The sequence below is a fragment of the Amia ocellicauda genome, chromosome 11 (assembly GCF_036373705.1).
Source record: "Amia ocellicauda isolate fAmiCal2 chromosome 11, fAmiCal2.hap1, whole genome shotgun sequence".
In the NCBI taxonomy this organism is placed as follows: domain Eukaryota; kingdom Metazoa; phylum Chordata; class Actinopteri; order Amiiformes; family Amiidae; genus Amia; species Amia ocellicauda.
This window is the reverse complement of record NC_089860.1, coordinates 37,399,675-37,415,628: the sequence shown is the minus strand read 5'-3', so window position 1 is coordinate 37,415,628 and position 15,954 is coordinate 37,399,675. Positions and strand designations below refer to the sequence as shown.

The 15,954-nt window shown below is 42.7% G+C and overlaps 1 protein-coding gene across 2 annotated transcripts in view; it reads right to left on the bottom strand.

Moving 5' to 3' along the window:
• LOC136763628 (glutamate receptor ionotropic, kainate 3) overlaps positions 1–15,954 on the bottom strand; it is a 127,841-nt gene that overhangs the window by 33,670 nt on the left and 78,217 nt on the right. For both annotated transcript variants that reach the window (XM_066717758.1, XM_066717757.1), the window contains 4 exons: positions 14,933–15,076; positions 13,759–13,866; positions 10,137–10,250; positions 3,594–3,797 (listed from right to left, as the gene is read on the bottom strand). In XM_066717758.1, the coding sequence (XP_066573855.1) occupies positions 3,594–3,797; positions 10,137–10,250; positions 13,759–13,866; positions 14,933–15,076 (570 nt within the window). The remainder of the gene's footprint in view (positions 1–3,593; positions 3,798–10,136; positions 10,251–13,758; positions 13,867–14,932; positions 15,077–15,954) is intronic.

Here is a 15,954-nt window from a genome sequence, read left to right as displayed (position 1 = left end):
CAATCCCGGTCCGTGTTTTTATGGCAGGCCTCCTGGTTCCCTCCTCAGGCCAGCAAACTTTAGTTGGGCTTATCTTTGTGTGCAGGGAAGACGTGCCAAGCCACAGGATTACAGCACCATTAGAAACAACAACATCTAACTTATCTTTACAAGATGACTAAGGCCAAGAAATAAGGGAGTGTGAACACAGACACGAGGAATAGCAAGACAAACGCCAACCAGGTCTGTGAGAAGCAGAAACACGTCCGATGCGTTAACGATAATAACATTAAGAAGAGGAATTGAATGGTTATTATACAATTCCTTGTAATTTTCATGTGTTTATATCGTGCCTGAGATACAATACTGGGGGGAGGGTGGGAATCATTTATCCATCCATCCATTTTCAAAACCACTTATCCTGGCAAGGGTCACGGGGAAGCGGATCCCAGCAGCCAGGGCGCAAGGCAGGAATACACTCAGGACAGGACGCCAGTCCATCTCTGGGCAACACACACACACACACACACACAGGGCAAATTAGAGAGAACAATCAACCTAACCCACATGTCTTTTGGACAGTGGGAAGAAACCAGAGTACCCAGTGGACAACATGCAAACTCCACACAGAGAGGCCCCTCGAGCCAGGACTCAAAACTGGGACCCTGGAGCTGGGACCCTGGAGGCAGCAGCGCTAATCACCATGCCACCATGCCACTATGCCACTCTGAAAATCATTATATATAAATTGCAGCTCTGATAATCACACCATTGGAAGCTGCAGCCCAGAAGAGCTAAATGAAATCTGAATCACATTTGATTTGTGGCAATTGACCCTAAAAAAAGAAATCAAAATGCAAATACTGGGGCTCTAAGTGAAACCAAAAATACTCATCTGCAATCCAATACAACGGCTAGGCAGGCCAGAATATTATGCGAGCCATTCAGAGGTACTTTGAGCAAGGAGATACGGATTACGGTTGTGAGAAGGAATGCAATATAAACCAATCTTTGAAACAGATAGATATGAAATGTGGAGTTTATTTCACAGCGTTATTTCACAACACAGAGTGTTTGTTGATGCCTTTCTCAAAAAGTCTGAGGGGAAACGCAGAGAAAACTCTCTTGCGACGACTTATATGTGCCTGACCTTTACGGGCACCTTCTCAGCACGCTCATGTTCGTATTAATCACGCAAGGCAGAGCTTTTGTGTTGCCTTCTGACATGCTGATCGCAGTCAAGGAAAAGGCCTCTTTGTACTAAGACAGATGACTGCAGAACATAGTTGTTAAAATACATTACTGGTTACTCTTCAGAAACCTTGATCAACTGAGACTTACAAATTACTTGCACGGCTGCAAAGGCGGCAAACCCTATATTGTGACTGACGGGAAAATTTGGCAGAAAAATGAAAGCTTAAGAGGTATAATCAAAGATGGGAGTATTTTGATTGCACTCTACTGTACTTAGCGTCTTTAGCCCTCTCCCGACGCCTGAAACTTGTAAAGCATTTTCAAAAAGCAAAGGTTATAATGGACTAATTTTACTGTTAGAAGTAACAGTATTACATTCCACTCTCGCCCTTCTTGAGAAGTTTTAAACTTATATTTTAAATCTCCCGACTGCCATTTCATAATCGATCTCTTCTTCAGAGTGTTTTCTCTCTAAAGGACACAAAACAACGTTTCACCCTCCTAGCGTTTGTCAAGCGCTCTTCCTATATCGGTAGCTGCGCTAATGAGATGCATCAAATGCAGTCGTGTTGTTCTTCAAATGGAGAAAGTGCAGCTGTTTAGAAAAACTAAAAAGGTCTTTCTCGGGTAGTCAGCCAGCACGCATTTTTGAAAAGGTAAAAAGCAGAAAAGCCGTTTGGATCGTTTAAATTGATTTAATGCCGAAAAAACCTTGGAGAAATCATAAAAGCAAATGTAAACCCCAGACTGAATCATAGAAAACGCATTTAAATAACATCAGAGCCCAAGAAGGCTGTAGTTGTATTTATATATATATATATATATATATATATATATATCATTGAAGGTTTGATGGCCACATAAAAAATGGGAAGATTAAATAATAAACCGTGCAGGCGAGGCATGGAAGAGGAAGGCTGTAGATTAAAGCGGAGACATCTAGAGGAGCCTTCATCTAGCCGTGGATCATATGGGCTGATATAGCCTCCCTCTTCCATGTCACGTGATATATAATGATATGTCTTGTGATAACAGTGTGTCTTGTGGCTGACAGGCTGGGCTCCTCGGCCACACGGATGGCCTGACCCTCAGGTGAGCCGGGCTGGGGGGCTTCATCGACCGCTGGGCTGGCAGGAGAATGCAGCACATTGCCGTCTGCTGAATGGTTGGCCAATCAGCCAATTACCCTCCTGTCCAATTAGCCAATTAGACCACTGGCAAGGTACTATGCCCGTGTTTAGAAGCCTATGCATTCAAGAGAGAGGAGCTGGTAGAAAGACAGAGAACCCGAGATGTGTTGTTTAAGGCCAGTTTGCCCGTGGTTTGGTTAAACATATATATTTTTTATTTTCATGAATTCTGTTTCACCTCCTGGGTCCCAGCTAACTAACTAACTAACTAACTACACACACACATATGTACACACACATACATGTCTGTGCACATAACCTGCAGTCAGCGCATTCTGTCTCCTTTAGATACCCTTGGTGGTTAAAATGCAATTATGGAATTACTATTACTAGTATTACTAATATGTGTCCCTCAATCCTCCTCTCCTTCCCAAGGTTATTTATATCAGTCCAAATCTCACTTAAGCTTTGGAAAGATTAAATGCTACCCCACACCTCACCTTTACCTGCCCTCCTGGCGCCTCTCCATTGACTGGGATCAGATCACTTCCTTCACTAAATGCCACTTAGGCTATTACAACTCCCCCTCCCCCCGGCTGCATCCCCTAAGGCAGGGACACGGAGAGGGACACATTGGGGCCACACTGGGAAAGGCCACTCAGCTTTATAATCACGCCAGCGCAGCGTCGGCTCCGGTGTGTATTTATCTGACACGATTCAGACACCTGGCAGTCAGACGATTTCATAACATGTAATGAGAAACGCACAGACATAGGGAAGTCATAGAAACCTTGCAGGGTACGCAGGTAAGACAAGTAAATGTTTATTTTATGCTTTGTGTTGTTAAGTTTCAATGTTTAAAGGGGGGGATGAATGATTAAATAACGAGAAGGGCTGGAAATGTAAACTCTTTTATGAGTTTGACACAATCCACACAGAAGGCAGTGTCACATGTCCAGCTTGCTTTCTAATACCAGACACACAACACTGACGCAACACATCGCATCTCGTTCCGTCAGGAAGCAGTAAACGACCCTCCTGCACTTCTGAAGAGACAAAACAATGCTGCGGGCAGGTACAGAGGAGTCTTTAACTCTGTCTCAATGGGGAACTTGAAACGCCAAACAACAAAGAGAAAGATTAGTAGACAGGAATAGCATACGATGTCGAGGAAAAGCAGCACAAGGCGGTGGTTGGATAAAGCACCCCTGAGACAACCAAGGGACACAGATTCACACACGGTGACTTCCCACATCCCCGTTCCCCAAATGAGAAAAGGACAAAGCTCACGTGCTCCATCAGCTCCTTCACCATGCCGTTCCACTGTCCTTTCTCATCCTGCGATCCATATTTCCCATCAGGCACCAGGCGGATCTCGTACATGAATCCGAGGATATTTGCCAGCTCTTTCAGAAGGTCAATGCAAAACCCCTCAAATCGGTCATTACCAGCGAGCACATTGTATGACTTCTTAAACATGACATATGGCTCCTCCTGCAAAGACACAGAACATCACACATAAGGTCAGCGATTCAATTTGTTTTAAACACAAAGCAATTAAAGTTAAGTGATCTTCCCTGATAACTCTCTTAAACATTTAAAGGACTGCGTCTGAGAACAAGGTTATGACTGAGAGGTGTTTAAATAAATAGAAATGTGTTTACTTCAGGTGCGTTGCCACCGAGGGCCGCGTAACAACCTTCACGCACATCTGGTTTAATTCGCACACAGTCTTTTGAAAATAAATAAATAAACACGCAAATGGGCCTGGACTGAAGGTTTCATGGGCTTGCTTTGGAAGGAAAAGAGAAGATAGATTGTTTTTCTTATTGAAATTGGCACTGGGATTGTAAAGTGATATTAATGTGATTGAAGAAAGGCTCGCACTGTTTCTCACAGTCTCACCACACGGACTGCAGCTTTCTAGGGATTTTTGACAGACAATACACTTTAAATGTCACGTGTTTAAATGTCTTCATAGTAGCTTGTGATGAACCCTGTCATCAAACACCAGCATTTTAATGTGTGATTGGAGTGCAAGGTTTGATTTAATCTTTGCATAATTCCATCGAAAAGGGCTTCTAGCATTATAAATACACAATTATTAAGATTGTTAACACAGATATGCAACACAATTCAATAACCCGCTCAACATGCAGACTCAAAATAAAGTATTTTTTAAAAAGAACTGGTTTGAAATTAATCTGACCCATTTGTTTACTTGTCACATTGGTTGAAATGAAAAAACTAAACCTGTGGAATGAAATGGAAATATTCACTTGAGCAGAAGGATGGATGCTGACATTTATATAGGAGAAAACAACATTTATTTGGACCACAAATGCCACCACCTTATATTAGTTAAGAACACACTTTTTAAAGAACACTGAGGATCAGAAACAAGCCATTGATATTATCTAGAACAAGATAATAAATTTCATATAGCTGTGAGCCGAGCTGATTTCCAATAAGATGGGGGGTCAAAGTCGAAAGCCTTATTGTTTCGGGGGAGTGATGTGTTTATATTCATCCACATGTGGAACTGAGAACTAGAATACATTGATTCAAGTCTTCATGAAAGGCATCGACCACATCAAACCAGAGGAGCTTTTCCAGATCAGCAGGGACACACGCACCTGGGGACACAAATGGAAATTGGGCTTCAAGGCATTCAAGACAGAAAACAGGAGACACTTCTTCACACAGAGAGGCGTCACAATCTGAACAAACTCCCCAGCGATGTGGCTGAAGAGACAATTTGGGAACATTCAAAAACAGACTGGATAGGATCCTTGATCACTTAGTTATTAATGGACACCAAACGAGCATGATGGGGTGAATGGCCTCCTCTCGATTGGACACTGTCTTATGTTTCTTATGTTGTGATCCTTTCCTGCACTAGATTCGACCAAATGCACAATTTAGCTCAGCAGCAAGTCGGGCAGAAAGCATCACAGGGAAACGGCCGTGTGAAGAAAGCTCGGCGTTGGTTTTGTGCGCTTTCCCTGTTGTGAGATTCAGTCGTAAGCAAGCCAGGGATGGACTTACATCCAGAGGGATGTTTTATGACTCCGCAGACTGCTTATTCATGGGCTATTACACCATTTAGTACTTACAATGGTCAGGCATACAATTCATAAACACTTAGCTGGCTAATCGATTTCCCAGTCAAGGTGCCCTCGGTCTGAGCCACACAGCGCACATATCCAACTGCGCACGGAGCAGGTGAATGAGAGGAGATACAGCAATAATATTCCTGCTCTCTTTGAAATGTATTGCACAAGACATGGAGAGGCTGTCAGTATGGAGATTAGATGATTGCTCGCTTGACATTATTGATGCTTTGGCACAGATGTAATTCTGCTGTGAAACAATCCTCGCAGTACAAACCCACATTGCTGTGGAATATGAATGCGAGCTCGTTTGTTCCAGGCACAATGAAAGGGTCAATAGTTTAGGTTTTCAATGTGGATCTATAAACCGCTCAGATGTCTTGAAGCTACTGAACTGCACGGAGTGAAAACAGAGAAAGTGTGTTTTTGTTTTAAGCTCCAGTTCTTGTTTCCCTGTAAATAACTTGTTGTATGGACAGTAAAGACAGCTAGTGCATGGATTAGAAATATATTTATTGAATATTGGAATGAGGATCTGTGTCAAAATGGAAAAAGTTCTTCATTTCAGAGACATAAATTGTGCCACAGAGAACATAAAAGTATCTCACCAGGACCGTTAAGGACAGAATCGGTCACGTTGCACAAGTTGTCCAATTATGCTGATCAAAAAGTTTGCACATTTTCCCAAAAACAATGTTCCATCTGTTCAGAGCTTCACTCAAATTCCCACAGGTTTGGGCTAAAATCAATTTGTTCAACTCATTTAAAAAGGATTTTCTTCCAAGACTGCTTTGGAGAATAAATAAAATATTATCGAAATAGTTACAGCCAGTGAACTGGAGACAATTATCGCATGATGGAGAGCATCTTGAATATCTTAATCTGTCTTCAGGAACGCAAGGACTTATAACGAGAAAGCTGTCATCTTATTTCTGTGCTGAGTATCTTCTGATGGGATAACGTCAAGCTCACAAGGATATGAGTATTAATTGTTGAAGCTAAAGATGTTTAAGCAAATTGTTACCATTTGCAATTACTCAGTTACTCAGTCAGTCAGTGGTTGACTTGGATTTGGTTTTGTTGCTGTTGCCATTTGTGTGGCCTTCCTTTAACCCCTTAAAAAGCAGACCGTGAGCATCTGAGCAAGTCAATTATTTCCCCAGCTAAACAGGAGCGACACAGTGACTGACTCCCACTACCAGTATTAGCATGGCCGAGCAAGCATGCACATCTTCAGCTAAAGCTTTTAAAAGCAAAGTGATATTCTTGGCTAATGGACGAGTGACACTGGGCAGCAGAGGGTGTCCGGCGTGTCGGGAATATCTGGAGACAAAATCAAAATGCGATTTTTGCTCACGAACAGAACAGAAGCCCGGGACCTCGGGGCTTAACTGCAAGGGTTGACCTTTTATAATGTTAGACTTTTCTGTGGGATACATTTATTTTCCTCCTCACGCTTGTGGTATCTTCCTCTGATGCTTTAACATACACTGTAATATAATATAGGTGTTATTGTATTGTCTTTTTTAAATGACAGTAAATGCACGTATATACAGTGCCGTGTATATTAGCATATTGTAAGGCACCGTGGATACAAAAATTGGCTACAAGTACCTAATAATAATAAGTGTGCTTGGATGCATATTGAAATGGAAGGAGGTTCCTTTAGATCAGCTCAGAGAAGAGCATTGTTTCTGAGTTGACTCTCCACAAACCCTCTCACTGCAAACAGATGCGTCCGCGTCTTGTCTTGCTTCCACGTGACACGTCGCCCTTGTGAATGTAAAACCCACTGCTCTCAATTTGACACAAACTGACACCCCAAGAAGCAGTGATTAAAACCTTCTCTGTGCATCGCTTGATGATGATTACACGCTTCTATTTCCATCGCCTCTTAATTACAGTGTTTGTGTTGGGCGCTCGTGTGCCCACAGCTCGGTGCCGCTGCAGGAGCGACTCGATGTCGTGACTGTGGTGACAGCTGCGGGGAGAGGACATGCCCCCGTGTCTCGCTGCACCGTGTCAGGAGTGGGGAGGGACCAGAGACGGAGCTGGCATGTGAACACAGTGACTTCTGACTGGATGAGCTACGATTGTCCGAGAGGCGCTGTCTCTGCGTGACGCCGGTCAAACTGCCAGAGAGTGGCCAGCTCTCACACAAAAACACAACAATGAAACAGAAGGAGAAGGCCATATAACAAACGCTCTGTCTCTCTCTGTGAATACACACTGGGGCCCACATGCCAACACACATATCTACGCATATATTATCATCAAGCTCATCTTCAAATATGGTCAATGCACTAGGCTGGTGGATGGGTGAACATCTGACCTTTTCCAAACACTGTGCTCAGCTTAGAAAAGGTTAAAAAAATGAAAAATACTTATACTGGTGACTAAATGTATGTTCTCAGTTTCATTTCTATGTATACAATGCTTTCTCGAATCACGTTCTCATTGGAAAGGTCATACGATCATCTCATTTACTGGTTCTGACCTGGTTATGAGAAATAACTCGGGTCTGACGTCCAAAGACCTGGACAAAGTCAAGCATTGGCCAGTGCAGGACTGAGCAAAGAAACCCCGTCTGGCGGCTGTTGTGTGACTGGTTTATAACTCGTCTGTTTCTGCCCGAGGACGAGATCCAGGGAACGATCAGAGATGAACAGCAGGATTGCACTGAACTGCACTTCTGTTCATTGGTATCTGCTGTCTGCCTAGTGTCTCGATGAACAGAGCAAAGTAATTTTGTAATAATGTTTGTTTTTTCTTCAGATTTGTAAGATGCTTGGCTGTATTTATTTTTTATTGATCTATCTGTAAATACAGCAGCGATCTGTCGACTCCCATGACTGTCGTTCTCATGCGGTTGAAGAGAATGAATGCAGTCCATTCGCATGTACAAACTACTGTTATTAATTATATCAGCTCTAATACGACCTCAAAAGGGCATTAGAAAACCATTTTAGTAATGAAAATGTCGCTCAGCAAAGACTGTAGAGAGGAAAGCGGTAATAATTCAGTCAGTAAGCAGCTCGTTGTTTCCAAAGCTTGAAATCGAATAATATTCCATAAATATTTGAACAAGTTTATTGGCAGATTAATAACAAAACACTTTATGGAGTTTCTCTTTACTTATGTACTTATATGCCACTAAATTGCTCTAAATCCCATTAAACACAGCAGTTTGCGTTGATGCTTTTATTCCTTGGTTTTGGTTTTGATTGCAGTTCATCTCTCAGTGGAAGCCTTTCTCGGGGGGGGGGGGGATATTGTAAATGTGTTTGTTTGGTATTTTTATTATCATGAGCTCAACAGGGTGTCGGCAGATAATATCAAAACACATTATTTCAAAACTCTCTAAATACCGAGGAAGCGGCGTTGTGGAGAGTTCTCTGGTTTTAGCCACTTTCGTATTAATTGTATATTTGTTGTGATGCCCTGTGAGGGGTCGGGGGGTGCGGACTCAGGAGCTTCAGGGCTTTCAATCAGTCAGAGAGGTGTTCGCTTCTGATGAAACGCTGCCTGAGGGGACATGTCTTCTGTCACCTGAGAGAGAGACTGCAGTCGCTGCGTGCAAAGCTTTCACTGACATCAATGTTTTATCAGACAAAAGTTTGCTCGAGGAAACATCAATATTTAAGCGAGGCGTCACTTGTGTGGAGCCTCCGTTGGGTGCCAAGATGCCCGAGAGAACGACTTTCCGTAGAGGTAGTTAATATAAGTCAGGGCCTGTGGAAGTCTTTGGAGAAGGGAAGGCTGACTCCTCTGTGTGTCCTGAGAACATGGGCGATGTGAGGAAAGGACATGATTGGGCCTGATCCAGGTTTGAAGGAAATGTCCTACTGAGAGACTGAGGAACTGAACCGTTTCACCCTGGAACAGAGGAGACTACGTGGGGACTTGATTCAAGTCTTCAAAATCATGAAGGGCATCGCCCACATCAAACCAGAGGAGCTTTTCCAGATCAGCAGGGACACACGCACCCGGGGACACACATGGAAATTGGGCTTCAAGGCATTCAAGACAGGAGACACTTCTTCACACAGAGAGGCGTCACAATCTGAACAAACTCCCCAGCGATGTGGCTGAAGAGACAATTTGGGAACATTCAAAAACAGACTGGATAGGATCCTTGATCACTTAGTTATTAATGGACACCAAACGAGCACAATGGGGCAAATGGGCTCCTCTCAATTGAACACTTTTTTATGTTCTTATGATGGAACGAATGCACACAAATGGAGAGTATGGTACGATACAGAATATTAGAATAGAAAAGGACACATTACATCTGATTTTAAGGTATAATAATAAAAATATCATCATCATTATTGTGATAAACATAATAAAACAGCTTACACAATTCTCTTCAATTCTTCAAAATTCAAAAACAAAGAAAGAAATTACACAATGTAGGCTTTTAATAACTTGAGATATTAATGTGCTGTTGTGTTTTGTCCCAGAATGAGCAGCCTGTGGTTTGCTTTTCACTGAGGATCGGATGTATCTGAACAAACAAACAGGACAAATGACATCCTGGTCCCCCTCGTTTCCCTTCCCTTCAGTTAATTTTGACCAGAGAAGGAAAGAGACAGATAGACTAAGCTCCACAGCCTGGAGACAGAGATGGGCCGGCATGGCAGACAGGGATCCCAGAGAGGAGAGAGTGAGCAGGAAGAGCGGGAGGAATGGAGTTGAATTGGATTGAAAAACCTACCAGGATTGTGGTGACGATCAGTGAGCGATTGGACAGCGAGTCAGTGATGTTCATTCCTCTCGGCCTCGGCACCTCTGTGATGTTCAGCCCGCCGGTGGGACTCCACTTCCCCACCTGCAGAGGGTCAAACACCACGTTATCTCCAGACAGTATTGTGTCTTTTACCAGCGCCATTGATCCTACAGGACACAGTGATTTAGGGTTGACGGCAGCAGGGAAGGGGTCAGTTGGGCAGTAACCTTTTACCTTAGAAAATAACTGATACAGAAATAAATACACAATGGCTCACAGATAGACTCAGTTTTGACCAACACCTACAGGACCCCGCCTTGTTTGATGGCCTCATCCTCATGGCACAGCCATCGCTCCCTTAGTCAAGTGAGGCCAGGCCAACGGGGTTGTGTCCTGAATACATTTAATACATTTAATAAAAAATAAATACCCAGGCTTTGTAACACGTGTATATTTGTGTTTAATGTAAGTGCTGAGATAAATGCTACAGATCTGTGTTCCTGATCTAAGCAGTCTTCATACATATGACTTCATAAATAAATAAATAAATAAATAAATAGAATCGCTTATGGTAAGCAATTAGTGAAACTGCCTTCAATACAGACCTATATGGCTGCTGTGCTCCATTTAAATTACAATCATGGCTGCGCTCTCAGGGTTATGGAAATAAAGAGCCTCGACAGAGACCTTCAGAGCAAAATAACAATCCTGATGATTAGCTATAATCACAGAGGGAGCAGATCAGTCGCTGCGAATGCTTTCTTACGCCAAGAAAAGTTTCTCTCAAACCAGAAATAAAAGACACACATGATTCAACTGTCTCGTTTCACACAACTGGTGAATGTGTGTAACTCGGAGCACACACCTTATCTTCTTCACACAAACACACTTCTATGACAGCTTCAGTTTTCCATCCATATATACCACAGTTCGGTTTCAGAAAGCCGTGGTGTTGCTCATTTTGACTGCTGTATCGGTGAGTTTTAATGACGGTGCCTCGGCCGTTTCGGGTGCCGTCTGCCTCAGTTCTGGAGACTCGAAGCCCGTCTGCCAACCGTGTCCGTGACCCGAGCTCTTCCCTACGCAAGCTGTGTGAGATTAATTTCAAAAGCAGCACAACTCCGAGCCCTCTGACCGCCGAATCAAATTGTGGATTACTTCTCGCAGCGCATTATGCAGCGGGTAAAGCTCTCTGAGATCAGTAGGAAGATCTGAACAAATAAGAGGAGTTTTACACAATTGATGCCCTCGAGCCAGAGCTCTGCACTGAAGAGCTCCCTAACAAATCGTTATTTTGAAAAGTCCTGTGGCTGTCGGTATAGATCTGCATTTCCAACAGAATCTCATCTGGACTGATTCCACGTCTTGTTCCCTGCAGTGATGTTCAATATTCATGTAGCAAATATTTGTACTAAGTTCGCTCAATACTGTGTACTCAGCGCAGTAATTACACACGCGAAGTTCGCCGTGTTTTTCCTGTTTCTGTCATTGAATATTACGTGTATCGTTATGATTTTGATTATGATAATTGTTTGTGATTTCTAATGTGCTTAATCTGCTTGTGTGTACGTCTTATAACGCTCTGGCAATATCCCAGTTACCCCCACACAATAAAGTGCGTTACGTGTCATTTACACAGAACATACTTCCTGTATGTCTGAAAAGCACATGACTGAGAGTACAGTACCTTAAAAAAATACCCATAATTTTCTCCACTCAGCATGTTATCCCATGTCCCGTTAATTGCACACAATTAACTCAATTGGTTAAACGCGATTATCCAAAGGAGCTATTCTAAAGGGTTTCTTTCTCCCCGTGACAGAGCTTTCCAACTTTTTAATGATGTTTCAGCCCAACACTAAGTGACTTCTCCTCTCTGAATTCATCACCGTTTAATAACTAATTAAACTAATGATAATATCCACTTTGCTGGGATTACTTTGCCGCTCTGCATGTTTGAGATGGTAGGTGCGCTCACAGTGTTTCCCCTGCACAACAACCCATCGCACAACACTGCGCCTGAGACCCGGACGTGAGCTGTAGGACCCGTGTTCCTGTGGGTGTGTTCAAATCTGTGGCTCACGGTTTTGACTATTTACACACCAAGGGGCCGAGTTCAGAGCCACGATGCCAAGGCTATAAATCATGATGAGAGACGCTCATTGACTGAGGCACCGTTGTGTCCCTGTTGTGCTTTTGCAATTTAAAGGAAAGATAGCATCTCTCCGACAGTTGTGGCCTAAAGGGACTTCGGGAAGGAGTAATAATAACACTGTGTGTGTATGTTTTGTGTAACAGTCTATTTCTATCTGTAAAAGAATGGTGGGATTCATTCGTGGAACCACTTCTGTTCACAGGTTTCCCCCGAAGACAGAACGAAGGGCATTTACTCGGCCTTCAAGGCTCATGACAAACAATGAACACCGTTAAACTCATCTTATCGGCTCTCTGGATTGTTGCGCTCAGGCAGTGTCTGTGCCCTGTTTTAACCATCAATGACTGGTCTAAACCCAACCGTTTTATTTGTATTGGGCTTATATTGAAGTGAACTCCCTTAAGTCATTATCCTGTTTCTGATGGAGAGAGGGATACTTTTGCTTTTGTGAAACAGTTAGAATAACAATGAAGCCACACTTGATTTGGGACACATTCAATACACTTTTGAGTGAACAAACGTAGCGACACACAGTTCTTCATACGCAAGTGACACATTCACTATAATAATAAATCCAAAACACCTCTGACCTGTTCAGATAGGCAATTTGCACCTCAACATCCACAACAAAGTGTAATTAAATGATAATTTTACGTTTTGAACAATAATAAAGAATATTAATCATTAACCAGAGCGAATTACCGCAGCAGATGTGAAGCAGGGTTTTATCCGCACGTCTTTTCTTCTCAATTAAAGACGAGCCGCAAAAATGCCTAAGTCCCTCATTACTATAAAAGCATTTAAAACATAACCCCAGAATGTCATTAACAAAACGACAATTAACACTGGAGTGCTTTAATCCAATTTGCTTTATGACCCACTAACTTATGGTTTTGTGTAACGCAGTCCATTAAATTCCTTGTTAGAAGGTAAATTATATTATCAAATATGGATTAGAAAACAACAACAAAACAGGGGAAGGATGCCGTCAACACGATGGGTTTTCATTCCGACGGTTTCTAGTCAATTTCCATTTTAATAATATGAGAGTGGCATCATAACTGCTTCACCGTGCCGCTGTGAAACAAACCGATACACTCACACATTGAGGCACAGATTTCCACGGCCAGAGAGAGGCGTCTGGGGAGTCCTGATGGAAACTATGTCTCATGTACGGTTGGTAAATCAGTCAACGGTCCCCTCGGACAGACAGATGGCGTCAAAGCGAGAGCGGAGACACCCGAGAGCTCAGAGGCACGGACATCCAGTTTCTGTGGTTCGAGCCCACCTGCCCATACGATGAAGGTTTTGACTGTTTGTGTATTTTGTTTAATAAACGTCTCCTGTCTCCGTCCCCTGGGGGATACCTCACAACAGACACAGCAGCAGAGAAGAGACACTGATGGGGAACAACATGGGGACCATTAGCATCGCTGCAGGAAATGCACACTGCACCTTCTCGAGGCCGTCTTCCTTCAGGCTGATGATGTCCAAGTCGAAATCTGTCCGCAAGCCGCTGGTCTTGTTGAATACCAGCCTCCCCGTTAATCCTTCCCAGTGGGACTGTGAGGGGGGGAAACAATGGCAGTTACTATACACCATTAATCATTACTCACTATCCCATTTAATTTTAATTATATTTTACATTGAAACAGTTCAAATACTGTCTCCCACTGGACCGTGATTAATTAACAATCATCGCTGTGGTTCTTGCTTCTGAGGCTCATTCACTTGATTTCGCTGAACCCTGTTGTAACCTCTGTCCCGATGCGCAGATAAACCTCCCGGGCTGAACGTGTCTCTTGTTTCGTGGTGTAATGGGGGTGTCTGTTACATTTGTAGCCATACAGAAAAAAAGAACAATCTCTTTTTCATTGATATCGCCATTCTTTATATCCGTCTGTTCGAAGACGCAGATTGGACTCTGCCCCCAAACCCCAGAGCGAATGAATGCATTTCAAACGCTTGGCTTTAATGTGAATTAGAGGCTAAATCAGCTCTGTGTTGTGTTTTTGCTGTTATTCGTTCATCATATCACGAAAGATGTTTATTTTTCAAATCCTGTTTGTGATTGTTTTCTACGCAGCCACAAAAATACAGATGTGAACAACATATCCGTCGCTTTTCTTCACACAGAAAAGAATAACCGTCTCTGGCTTTGTCACAAATCTGGCTGAAGACAGCAACACACGGGGGACGGCCGGCTTATTCAAAACTCGGCCAAACCATCCCTACGCCTCCAGAGTCTCACACAGACTGGCAGGAGATGGCAAACACACTCACAAGGAATCTTTAAGCATTTTAGATTTTTAAAAAATGCACTGATTATATTTTGCAGTGTAACTTTATAAGAATAAACTGCATGTACCTCCAATATCTAATTGTGTCTCAAATCAACACATCTGAGATCTGTGACATCAGTTCAATATGAAATGTGAGGTGGTAAATTAATTACTCTGAAAAAATGCTCACGGCAGCAACAAATTCTACCCGATCGCCACAGAAATAAACAGGCAGAGAGGCTAATTTGATCAAGTTTAATGTGTAATTATTAGTGACAACAATAATAATCATGCTATTGTCGGTGCTCTACTCAATCAGCTGTTTAATGTGAGGTGAGAAGTTGTACCTCTTTTATGAAACTCATGAAGCGACCCCCGAACCGCCAGGGCTTGTGCCGGTGACACTGCAGAGAGTTGACGGTCATCTGGGGAGCGCGCTGGTAGGACACGGACACAATGTGGACCGCATCATAGGTCAGAGCAGCGTCTGTCTGAAATAAAGGGGAACATTATTTCAGCCGGTAGAAGTGGATCAAACACACAGTCGACAGATCGGCCTGGTGCTGCCGAAGGGTTCGACTACGACTCGCAACACAAGCACAGACAACTCTGAGGGCTGGGACCGTGTGAGCTATCTCTAGATCAGGACATGTGCGGAGATTGTGAAACTCTGAACACAATTTCACAGGAAGAAATTAGACAAAATCACGTCACCGAACCACGCATTCTCTTTGCGCGGCACAAATTTGTGCAAAAACAAGGAGTATCAAAACTGAAATAAAAACAAACTCGAATAATCTCTATTCTCCACTTGATAACAGCTATGATTTATTCTCATTAGTTGTATTTATTTATATTTAATGTTTGTATGTAATTAACAAATAGGCCAATTTAAGAGCTAAAATTCCTCCCAGAAATAATTAACCCTGGGAGAATACAGCGGGAGAGTATTTGAACAGCTTCGTAAAAATAGATTTTCATATATATATATATATATATATATATATATATATATATATATATATATATATATATATAGTGAGGACGATTCTCAGTAAAATATGTATTCGAATTACTGGCTCTGTAGCCCTGTTTCTCCCACAGCGACTCTCGTGAAATGAAAGCTGCATCGGTGACTGGGTTTGCTGGGAGGGACTTAATGAAATGTTGTTTTGTGAGCGTTCACCTGAAGGGCAGTGTTTCAGAGAGCCTCTAATGTAGAATTAAAAAAGAAAGAGAAGAGACTCTTTCGGGGGTGGGTTCTGCGCGGCGCTGCTCTCACTTTGTCTGTCTTATTAGGAAAGACGCAACACGAATAAATAAATAAATAAATAAATAAACAGACTGACTGCCCTCGTTATGGCGCTGA